At 38.6% G+C, this 12,562-nt stretch overlaps 1 protein-coding gene across 1 annotated transcript in view; it reads left to right on the forward strand.

Annotated features, from left to right (window-relative positions):
• The first annotated feature begins 731 nt into the window (after positions 1-731).
• ar (androgen receptor) overlaps positions 732-12,562 on the forward strand; it is a 64,688-nt gene continuing 52,857 nt past the window's right edge. Inside the window, exon 1 of the mRNA XM_041801056.1 lies at positions 732-2,029. Coding sequence (XP_041656990.1) covers positions 897-2,029 — 1,133 coding nt within the window. The 5' untranslated portion in view covers positions 732-896. The remainder of the gene's footprint in view (positions 2,030-12,562) is intronic.

Consider the following 12,562-nt stretch of genomic DNA (forward strand, 5'->3'; position numbering starts at 1 on the left):
TAAGGTTGAGAACCACTTATCTTAACTTTAGACAGCAGAAGAGAAACATTTGTCAAACGAAAAAGTAACTTTCGTACCTCAAAATCATTTTTTTGTGAACAGCGTCTGTGGTGTGGAAGTATTCCCGCTCTTTTTCAGCAGGCAGAGAGAGAAACTCTCTGGGCATGTGCATAGTTAGTTATATTACTCTAGCTTGGAGGAATTGAGTGTGTTACAATTGCCCTGTGTTACAATTGGCCCCGGTCTCCCCTATGCCAGTGCTGCAGACCTGCAGAGCATAGCTGTCTCAAAACTGACACTGTCCTTGTTCCAGCAGTTAAACTTTGTAGCACTGTGGGAATAAGTATGGAAAATGATTAACTTTACAAATATATTATCAGTTCGCCTTGCAGAGGCAAACACCTGTTGGTTGGATAAAAAAGGTTTGTGCCAAAAAAGGCAAGCTGACTAGAAGAGTCTGTAAAATTGAGTTTGATGAAACATAAAACAACGAAAAACCCTTGTTACATAAATTAGTGGTTTGCCTGCAGACATTGCACGTCAACAATAAATGGGAATTCGCATGTTTCTTCCTCTAAAAATTTGTAAATGTCAACTTTCAGAGATAAATAATTCAGTGCTCCGTTTTTTCTTATTTAATGGGGGAGTGCTGGAGTTTTAACTGACACTAAGTCCTTTCCTGATTTTTCTCCTTTCCTGATTTTTCTCAGTGGAGCCTCTGGCTGAAGATCTTCGTTTAGGAGGAGTTTGTGACTCCTGCAGATTTCCTAGGACCTTTCACTAAAACGTTTCCAGTGCGTGAGAGTAGGATCGAGCAGAAACATTCCCTGATACCTACACAGACTTCTCTCCTGCAAAGTTTGAGACCTTGTGGCCAAGTAAACACAGTCTGGGAAATGAGCCAAACTGACCGGCAGTTGTCTTGTCACAGAGTTTGGTTAGGGAGGGAGAAAATAACAACAGGAGGCAGTTCGCGCGCTCCCAGCATGGCTCAAAAAGCTGAGGAAAGTGGGGTCCATTTCGCTAAAAACTCAACAGGAAACGGCGCCGGCTGGCTGAACCAATCGGACAATGCAGACCAAAACACGTACGGATCCAGACACGTTAATCCGCTAGTTTGTGCCATGGAAAAACCCTGCTGTCAAACAGCTGCTCCTCCTCAGGATGAGTTCTTGAACGCTGACTGCCGAGTGGGCGACAGCCGCTCTTTTTCTGCCTGCGCCACAATCTCAGAAACAGCCAGAGAGCTGTGCAGAGCTGTGTCCGTGTCGCTTGGGCTCACCATGGAGTCCACGGACACGAGCGACATGGACGCTGCTCTCCCCTCGTGCGCTGGGAACGACCACATACACGGAGAGTATTTGTTCGGAGTTGGAGCCGTGCCGCTGAGCTGTCCGCGCGCTCAGACTGCGCGAGATGAGTTAGCTCAGCACGGACAGAAGCAACTGGTGGAAATGTTCAAAACTTCGGAGACTGCCTCGCGCCTGCAACATCTCACCTCCACGCGGACGTGTGCGGACGACCCGAACTTCAGACAGAGCAGCGCCGACGAAACAACTTCAGAGGTGGTTGATAACCTGGACGCCGCGCCTGCTGCCATTTGCCCTTACGCCCAATCCGCGCCTGCCAACTTGGCACAGATGCCCACTGAGAGGCCGTGCCGCCTCTACAAGCCCCCCGATGAAGCGCGTGACTTCGGGGATGCCATGGGAAACAAGTTTGCTGGTTATAATCCGGAGCAATTCGGCATCAAAATCAAATCAGAGGAAAGTCAACTTACAGGGGCGTTTTGGAGAGGTAATTACACCTTTAGTGATAAGTACGACTCTCAGGGTTGGGGTTCGAGGCAGTGCATGGCTGCAGAAAGCACTGGAGCCAACACTGCGTTCATATGTGATCCATACGAGAGGAACGTGGTGCGTCCTGAGCAGTGGTACCCGGGAGGGATGCTGAGGCCGCCCTATCCAAACTCCAGCTACGTGAAGAGCGAGGTGGGAGAGTGGCTGGATGTCGCCTACAGTGACAACAGGTACCTGTGCCAACAACAACAACAATAATATTAATATTAATAACTGGAATAATCATAATAATAATGATGATAATAATATAAAAACAATAATAATGATAACAATAGAAGGAAGATTAATAATATGGAGCAAAATGATTATTTTAAATTTTCAGTCTTCTGTTGTATAAAAGAAAAATGAAACACTGGCACCAGTTTAGTCCCCCCCTGGATCTTAAATCTTACCTCAGCCTGACCTTTATGTGACCCTGAAGCTGTGGTTTTTGCCCTGGTGTACCTCCTCCCTCACAAATTTGATGTTTTTGGCACACTGTAGCATAAATCTTTTCATAACGCTGTTATGAAAAGATTTGTAGAAAAAGCAAACCTTAATCATTATTAAACCTGATCTTCAGTCCCTGGAAAATTTTATTTCAACATTCATCCCAGTTTATTTATTTGTCACATTTTAAGGTCTGTTTGATAAAAGCAGTAACATTTAATGTTCTCTTGTTTTTATCCGTCACATAAATGCCAAACTGAACTCATAAAAAACCCAACACATTGTCTCCTGCAGACGGGAGTGCATTTAGGGACATTCACAAACTTTTCATAATAATCACCTTGGGGACATTTAGTATATCAAAAGTAGGATTTAAATGCCTTATTAAAATGATTTAGTCCCAATAAATCACACTTGATTTGCATGAACAGCCCTTAGTTTATTTCAGATTCTCATTTTTAATGAAGTCATTTGGAATTTCAACCCATTAAGTCGAGTTTAAGTGCTGTGTTGTTTCTAGACCTCCTTTATCAAACATAAAATATGTTATAAGTAAGGCCCTGCAGACCACTAACAGAGAAAGAGGGATCCTATCAGTGATTACAGCTGCCAGAATAATAAAACTGATTGCCTCCTTATGAGTGGATTTGACTGTCAAATTGATTGTAAGGGAAATTTATTTATGGGCTCATTGGATTAGTCACAGATTTACTCTGGAGAAAGATGTCAGACACAGACAAGAATTACAGCACAGATATAGTTGACTCTTTATTCTTGGTAGTTGTATTTTTATGTGAGGTGTTATTTACCAACAAAAATCCAAAATTTCTCGAGTCATCAGGATTGAGAGTTCCACTTTTGCAGCTACGTAATCTGAAATTGAAGGAATATAAAAACAGTGTACATGATGTAGCTGACCTACATCCTACAGCTTTATTCAAGAGAAGAGGCGCTATTTTTTATTCTTCAATCTTGATCAATCATTTACTATAAATCCCGTCCTGTCAGTCATGAGGAACGTGTTCAGCTGATATCACAACTGTCTTGTCTGTGATTTCACTGAGTTAGTGAATAATTGAAAGCTATCAGTACACTGGGACCCTGTAAAAACGTCTGATACTGAACAAGAAATGACTAAACCAGAAGCTTTTTGAAGTGCAGTAATTTTTGCGTGTAATCCTAAACCAGAAGCATTTATGTTGGAGAAATAAAAATCATTGTTGGTGTGAATTTGGGAGGAAAGTTAAAGAAAATAGCCTCAAAATCTTAAGCAATGATCTGCTTTATTTCTCATCTCTCCAGAGGATTTTTCATTTTTTTTTTTTTTTGATATTTAGGACTAACTTAAGGATGCAGCCGACAAACGGAGAGATGTTTTTTTGTATCAGAGCCTGACGTCAAACCAGGGTCATGGGGGTTTTGCATTCTAGACATCTGGGACAGGATGTCTACAGGCATAAAGACCTTGGGAAAGTGGGATTTCCAGATTTCCTTGGGCTTATCCTGCAGCATGTTTCAAAAGGGTTGATTCTCTATACAATGCGGACAATGTGGCTAAATTAAACCAGGGAAAAACCTTTTGAAGTTCCTCTGCTCCAGATTTGAGTTTCACTTAATAAAATTATCCAGGCAGATGCATTTGAGTTAGTTCCATCTGACATGTTGTGTGGTTTTGTAAGAGATTAATCTGCAGCTCATCCCTATCCTCATGCATACTACTTGAAGGACAGGGACTTTAGGACCAATGAATGGGACATTTCATGAATAAAGTCCAAACAATATTGGCCTGCCATACAATCTTTGGCTACAGCCTGCTGTCAGACCTGTGGGCAGAACATTTTTGCTTTTTTAATTTTTCTGATTGCTTTGATTGCATTATAAGAAGTTTCCCTCTTTTGGGGCCAATAAAAACATCTCTATTCTTGTTTACTTTGCAACTCAGACAGACAGAAGTGAAGAATTCATCCTTTAAATTACGACCTTTTTAAAGAAAGGCAAAAAGAAGAGTTGGAGCGTGCTGCCCCTGAATTTTGACTAATGTGTCTTTGTAGAGTTAGGCGAGTGGGAGCGTACATGAAAGGAATTCAGCAGTGATAAGAGTGGAGAATTTACTGTACTGATGGTGGGAGTTACCAGGAAAGCTATACAATGTTGTTACCTCACAAAAAGTGATGATACAAGAGAATGAGGTAAACAAATCCAAATAAACAGCCTAAAGCAGCTCTGATTTAAAAACACTACTTAAAACAGCATATCTATATTTATCTGATCAACTGTCAAGTGGCTAATGCAGAATCAGAATAATATCACTAATGCGCCACAGCATGCTCATCACATCGTGAACAACTTGAACTAATGTGAGAGTACTGCTGCATTAATCAAACAGCATTGTGCACAGAGAAGGGCGTCATTGGACTTGACTGACCTTAATCGTCACAAAATGTTCAAATAGAGAAAACCATTCATGTCTTTAGAAAAGGATGGGGTGTCTCAAGCAAAAATGTTCAGTGTCAGTTAAGTTTAATAGAAAACGTTTCGTTGGTTACATGAGGCAGTTTCACCATGAAATACATTTTGCCTGGGGCTCCATGCGCCAAAAGCCCTTATGATAGTCATTATAGCTGTGTGTAAGATATGAGGAAAACAATGCCCAAATAGTATTCATCCCTTTGGATGTTTTACCCTTTTATTGATTTTATAAATCAATCATGGCCAGTATGGACTTTTGACAAAAAACCCTTTAATGTCAAAAAGTAGGCCTGTTAATATAAATGCATTAACGCTCGTGATTAATCTGGAAAGCTTAACACGTTAAAAATAATAATGCAATTTAATCATATGACTAAGTTTGACCACAGCTTCCTCCTGTAGTCCTCCTGCGTGGATGTTTATGTCCCTGGGGGGAAAAGGTTAAAGGTGGGACAAACGCAGCCAGCAGTGATGAGTGAGGAGACAGACCCAGGTCTGCTTCACAGCAAATGTAGATTTAAAAGGCTGCCTAATGGAAGTCTGGATGAAAAAAAAAAACCGTGTGTACATACTGCGGTGATGAACTGTCTTTACTCCAAAGCACAACGAGTCTAAAGAACCACCTCCGGGCAAAACATCTTTACTAATGTTAGCAGCAACACTAACAACAACATGGGACTAGTTACACTGGCGCAGTCCAGCAGACCCAAATTTGTCCCCAAAACGACAACATCTAAGCTAATGCGATCGCTAATGGGTCGCCAGGAACTGCAGACCATCAACATTGTTGACGACAAGGTGCTTCAACACATCATCCGGGTCGCCTCGGATAACCCGCACCACAGAACACCTAGGAGAACTACTGTCACAAGAATCCGTGAACTGTATGACAGCTAAAAAGGTAACTAAAGTGGAGAAGCTGGCCGGAGCTACATTTATTACACTGGCGAGAGACCACTGGACATCAGTCAGCAACTTCAGCTACCTCGGGGTAACAGCACACCTGATCATTCACTTTAGAGCAGAAGTTAATTTGTACCTGATGTGTTTGTCTGCTGGGCTCGTTTGCAGTTTATAAATATTATTGCTCAGCGAATAAAGACAGTCTGATTTACAAACCACAAATAAGTTTAAAAATGCTAGTGTGTTTAATATTTCTTCAGTTAAACATATTTTTACTAATTTATCTCAACCAAAAATACAAGTAAATGGTAGTGATTTAAATGTTAATTTATAGATGATAATAATAATAATATTCATAATCATAGAAACATTTTTTATTAAAAAGCACTTTCAATGTGCTGTACATAAAGTTAAAATAATGAAAATAAACACTTGATAATAAGAACGTTTAAAAATCAAAAAATTACTAAAACTAATTAATCACAGCATAGTGATGCGATTAACTTGATTAATTTTTTTAATCAATTCACAGCACTATCAAAAAGTTATGCAAAGTAATGTTGATTAATTTAAAAGTAAAATAAGGGATTGCATGGTAATCAGCCTCTTAAGTCAGTATTTAGTAGATGCACCTTTGAGTCTGTGTGGATAGGTCTCATTTAGGTTTGCATATCTGGACACTGCCACTTCATTCTACTTTGCAAAACTGCTCAAGCTCACAAATTCTGTCTTGGATTGAGGTCTGGGCTCTGACTCTGCAACTCAAGAACAATCACCTTGTTGTCTTTAAACCATTCCTCTGTAGCTTTCTCACAAGCCGTAGATCTCTTGCAGACTGAATATGATTGTCCTTCAGGATTTTCTCATATTTTGCAACATTGATTTTACCCTCTACCTTTACAAGCCTTCCAGGGCTGGCTATTGAGAAGCATCCCCAAATCATGATGCTGCCACCACTGTGCTTCACAGTGGGGATGTTGTGTTTGTGGTGATGTGCAATGTCTGGTGTCTGCAAACCATATCGTCCTCTCTGATGGCCAAAAAGCACCATTTTGGTCCAAAGACCAAAGAACTTTCTCCCACTTGTCCATAGAGTCTCCCACACACCTTTTGGTGAACTCAAGGCCATATTTAATCAGAGTTTTGTGGCTTTCTCATAAAGATTTGACTGGTGAAGAACCCAGGCAGCATTACTTTGTAAAAATCTGTTTTCACTTTGACAAAAAGAGGTTTTTCTTGTAATTTTTTCCCAAAAAGCTTACTTTTATTGACCACGATTGATTTATAAAATCAATAAAAGGACCCTGAAAAGGACCCTGGGCTTCAACAGCAAAGCCAAGCTCCACAAAAAGCCTAAAAATGTCTTCACATCAAACAAATCATTATGACGTAGAGTCCTAAAGACATAATGAAACAATGAATGTGTTGATGACTGTGTGGTAAAATGATGTTCAATAAATAGGGAACTATGATTTAAAACCAAGGGATGGATATTGCACTGATAGCAAGAGTGTATTGTAGTGGACATAATAAGACAGGCCAGTCTGGTCACTAGCTTGATGGTATATTCACAAGGTTCACTCAGGGTTGTCGGCCAGCGCATCACTTCAGGTCTAAATCTTCTAGGGAGTATAAAAACAAGAATTGAGAGTTGGTTAGGTGGTTGTTTACTTCTGATTTCTCAGATTAACATATGATAACCTGCCAATGAACATGCAGTAAAGCCCACTATTTAGGGCTGGCTGTAGTTTCTATAAGGAAAAAATATCTTCAACGCTTTATTTTAGTGGGCCAAATAACCTAGTCGATATACAGTAATAAGTTGTTATTATCCAGTAATTTCTCGAGAATAAGGTGGTAATTACTGAGTAATAACCTGCTTTTATTAATAAATAATTCAGTAATATTAAGGAAGTATTTACCTAGTATTAGTGTTTTAATAATCAAGTAATTCCTGGTAAGATTTAATGATAATTGGGTAGAATGTTCAGGTCACAACTTGTCCACGAGAGCATTTTGGAGTTGTTGGATTGTGTATTTGATGAGTTTGATGAGGAAAAGCCAGAATACTGTAAGACTCCATTGAGTTGGCACAGCATCTAAAGGTAACAAACCTATTGCTAAGACTGTAGGAATTATGGCAATGGGCAAATTTGCCAAAATGTTGAAGTATCCCTTTAAGGGTAAGGCTTAGGATAAAATACTACCTAATTACCAGAGAACTGCCACATGATTATAAAGGTAGGGTTTAAGGTAAAATACTATCTACATACCACAGAACTGTCACAATATTATGGAGGTTAGGTTTTGGTGTAGGTTAGTGTTAGAGTTAAGGTAAAATACTACCCAATTATCAGAGAATTACTACGGTATAATGATGGTTAGGTTTAGGGTAAGGGTTAGTGTTAGAGGGTTAGGGTTAATTATCATGAAATCTCCACAATATTATCAGGAATTACTTGATAATTAAGTCACTTATACTAGACAAATACTTCCGTAATAGGACTGAGTTGTTAATGTGATTAATTAATCCATTTCCTTGTTTGGTTTTATTTGTCTCTTGTTTTATGTAGTATGTGCTCAAACATGTTGAATTGTGCTTTGGCATGTTCTATGCACTCTTACGTGATTTATGTGTCTCGTATGTTTCTTATGCTCCCCATATTTTGTAAACTGAATCGCCCTCATTGGGAACAAATGAAGTTCTTGATTGATTGATTGATTACTTGGTGAAATGCCAAATTAATGCTAGTAAATTACTACCCTATCTTTGAGAAACTGCTGGATAATCATCACTATATAATAACTAGACTAGAAAAGCACTCGGAGAGCACAGACCTCCGCCATTAGCCCTATCTCCCAATAGTAAAGCAAAATCTAATCAGTTCTTCCTTATGCCATTTCTGACATTTCCTGAAATTTCATCAAAATCCGTCCATAAGTTTTTGAGTTATGTTGCTAAAAAACTAACAAACAAACCCTCCCAATCACATAACCTCCCTGGCGGAGGTAACAAATTAGGGCTGACTAAAATAAAATACTACCACAACATCAAATGTCATAATGCCAAACTTAGGTATGCATCATCATCTTAACTGTATTGCTTTTGTATATAATAGATGTAACTTAAGAAATTTAGGTGTGTGTTTTAAATGTAAATTAAGGGTTAATGTGAATAAAATGCCATCAAAATATGGGACTCTGGGCCCCATTTGTAAGGTCTGATCTCCTCAAAATGCCTAAAAATGTTTTAAAATGTCAAACAATTCATAATGAGGTAGATCCCACAAACTGAAAGCATGAATTAGTGGATGACTGTGTGATAAAGTGGCATGCAGTATATGAGAAACAATGATTTATAGCCATGAAATGTTTATTGCACCAACAGTGAGCATACATGTTTTATTTTAATGTGTTCCACCTGGACTAGAGACATGTAAAGATATTTAGATTATGTGAGTCTGAGTTTAACTAAATAGGGAAAGGCATGATGTTAGTCTGGAGCCTCAAAAATGACTAAAACCGCTCCTGTTCATTTGTTTGTATCAGTAACATTGTCTGATAAATTTGTATGTTTTTTCTGCAACTACACATTATGTGCATGTGTAAAATATCATGGATTTAAAGGATGTGAGTAAATGTGAGTATAATTCCTATCTAAATCAAAAATATTTAAATAAATCATTTACAATACCAGATATGATTTATGTTAAAGGTTGTATATCTGGAGCTTTCTCACACAAAGAACGAAGTGAAAAAAATCAGTTTGCATCAAGACTAAATTGAGGCCATCTGCTTTTGGTGCATATGGGTTCAGTGTATTGCAGTTTGTCTAGTTTCGTTGCGAAGAATGTTTTTTTGTAGTGAGACACAGTCCAACTCTTAACCTCTCATCCCCTAAATGCTGGGGCTGGATGGATTCCTTTTTTATTCTCTCCACGAAAATACCAAACCTTTTTTTTTTCTTTCTTTTGCCATTCTTGGCAGTACCGAAAAGAGACAGGAGGTGTGGAGAGGTGAAAGTGGAGAAAATGGTTTAGGACTTGAACGATCAAACTGTCTTCTTTTGTGTGAACTGAGATGATCCTCATGGCAAATGAAGAGACACGTTCAGTTGGTTCAGTTAAGCATGAGTATTTTCACACATTGGCTCAGAGTAAGTGACAGAGAAGGCAGGCTTGGGTTAATTTACTGTAATCTAAGACAAAACAGTCATTAAAATATACGTTGGATTAGTCATAAATATAATGTTTGCATTTGTGTAGTGGGGGTTGAGTACACGCAACAAAAAACAGTTGGAGGCTTGGAAGTAAAAGAGGAGAGAAGGAGGCGTCAGATGCTTTCTATTAGTGAAATAAGCAGAGACCTGGATAACTCAGGTTTTTTCTCATGTCTTGACTCCACCTTTTAACTCTGGAGCTGAGAAGATAAATCAGCCAAATCCATGCAAGATAAGAGAGTAAGGCTAGGTAGTCACAATATCCTGCATGCACAGTGCATTCAGAGAGTAATCAGACCCTCTTCACTATTTCCTTATATTGCAGCCTGATGCTACAGTCCAAAAAATAATTCTCATTAATTTACACGCAGTACCCCATTAGACAGAGTAAAAACAGAATTTTAGAATTTTTGGCAAATTTATTAAAATAAAAAAGTGAAATATCACATTGACATAAGTATTCAGACCCTTTTGCAAAAACTCTTGAAATTTAGCTCGGGTTCCTTCCATTTCTCTTGAATGTTGCTGAAATGTTTCTACACCTGCTTTGAGTTTGCAAAAAACTTCATGTGAAAGCCAAGTGGACTTTCATGTGTTTTGCACAGAGGAGAGGTTCACGCCACTCTGCCATAAAACAAAGATCAGAGGTGGGCTGCAGTGATGGTTGTCCTTATGGAACTTTGTCCCATCTTCACACGGGATCTCTGGAGCTCAGTCAGAGTGACCATCAGGTTCCTTTACACTTCTCTTACTAAGGTCCTTCTCCTGTGATTGTTCAGTTTTGCCGGGTGTCCAGCTCTTGTAAGAGTCCTTGTTGTACCAGACTTCTTCCATCTGAGAATTATGGAGTCCACTGTGCTCTTGGGAACCTTCAGTGCAATAGATTTTTTTTTTAGTAGCCTTTCCCCAGATCTGTGCCTTACAACGATCCTGTCTCTGAGCTCTGCAGGCAGTTCCTTTTACCTCAAGGCTTGACTTTTGCTCTGGTATGCATTGCAAGATGACGCCTTTTATAGAGAGAGGTGTGTGCCTTTCCAAATCAAGTCCAATCAATTTAATTGACCACAGGTGGACTCCAGTCAAGGTTTAGAAACATCTCAGTAAAGGTTGAGAGAAATGAGAGGAACCTGAACTAAATATCAAGTGTAGCTGCAAAGGGTCTAAATACTCATGTCAGTGTAATATTTCAGTTTTTCGTTTTTAGTAAATTTGCAAAAAATTCAAAAGTTCTGTTTTCACTTTGTAATGATGTGGCAGTAAGTGTAGATTTGAGAAGAATAAAAAGGATTTTTTTCGACTGCAGCATCAGGGTGCGACATCAGAAAAATTGAATAAAGTGAATCCTTTCTGTATTCACTGGCCTTGTGTTTTCAGATAAACAAGTAACTCATAACTTAAAAGGTACCTTGTGGTTTTATTTGGTGCTCCAGATTGAGTTTTACTGTACCTGACTGAAGGAGCAGACAGCACTGAAGTGAGCCAAAATTGGACGACAACGCTCTCATATTTGAGCAACACCAAAGGTCACTGGTCTTTAAAATTGAGGCTGGGAGGCTCAAGAGAGGGAACTCAAGAGAGTCCCTGATATCCAAGGATCATGCAGCCTTTCCTCAATAACTTACTGTCTTTTAGTTAAATACCACATGGCAGAATTGACCAAGTTGTTTATAATACATTGGGTTTTGCGTCTGATGACCTTACCCTTTACTGTAGTGTAGAGGATACACAGACATACCAAGTGTACTAAATCCTCTCATGTTCAGTAGTATGCTGCGTTTTGGAAGGCATGACCTGCTTTACTCCGCTTCTAATTGGCTAGTAGTTGTTGGCTGTGAAACTTAATTTTTCTCTTATAACTGTAAGGAAAGACAAAGTAACCGTTAAACTGTACGGAGTGTAATGATAAAAAGAGGGAAAAATTTCTTAAATGTGTAAACCTGTTTGGCAGTAATGTTGTAATTATTGGTATATCTGTCTGCAAAATATTAAAGTGCAATGAATAAAAGTTTTCTCATGTCTTTTCATCTAGAGTGTTTTATATAGCTGTTATGATTAGAAATGGCAGACTCGTCTTCAGTTAAAATGCATGAGCTAATTCAAAACACAGTTGCCAGTGTTGCAGATTATGTTAGGTCAACTCAGACCAGAAGTACCACATTACAGTCTGAAAAAAGACGTAATGAGTGTGCCTCTGCTGAATGGAAAGTTCTTTGTCATGGCAAGATTTTTCCTAACTCAATGTATTTTTCTAAACATCAAAATCATCTTTGAATCATGTGAAACTTTTCTAAGATATTAAAATGAGAGAGGAATTCAATGAACAAAATGAAATCTCTAAACAAGTTACTACCAGAGGAAATTGCGTTTAGAGGGTTGTAGAGTCGAACAGACATGAAACTTTCATCATTGATCACATATGTGTCATATTCGAGATTAACATTTATTAAACAGAGATAAATAGAAAAGTACTTATGCTTAAGTGATTTGTATAAATGGTAAGGTTTGGGGGTCGAACAATAATCGATTTTACAAGAGCTGATGATATAATGATCACGCATTATTTAACTGAAAAAAATTAAATAAACACTCATAATGTAACAACTGATCCATAATTACCTCCACCAAGGAGGTTATGTGATCGTAGGGTTTGTTAGTTAGTTTGCAACATAACTCAAAAAGTTAT

Source organism: Cheilinus undulatus, linkage group 12, assembly GCF_018320785.1.
Source record: "Cheilinus undulatus linkage group 12, ASM1832078v1, whole genome shotgun sequence".
NCBI lineage: Eukaryota > Metazoa > Chordata > Actinopteri > Labriformes > Labridae > Cheilinus > Cheilinus undulatus.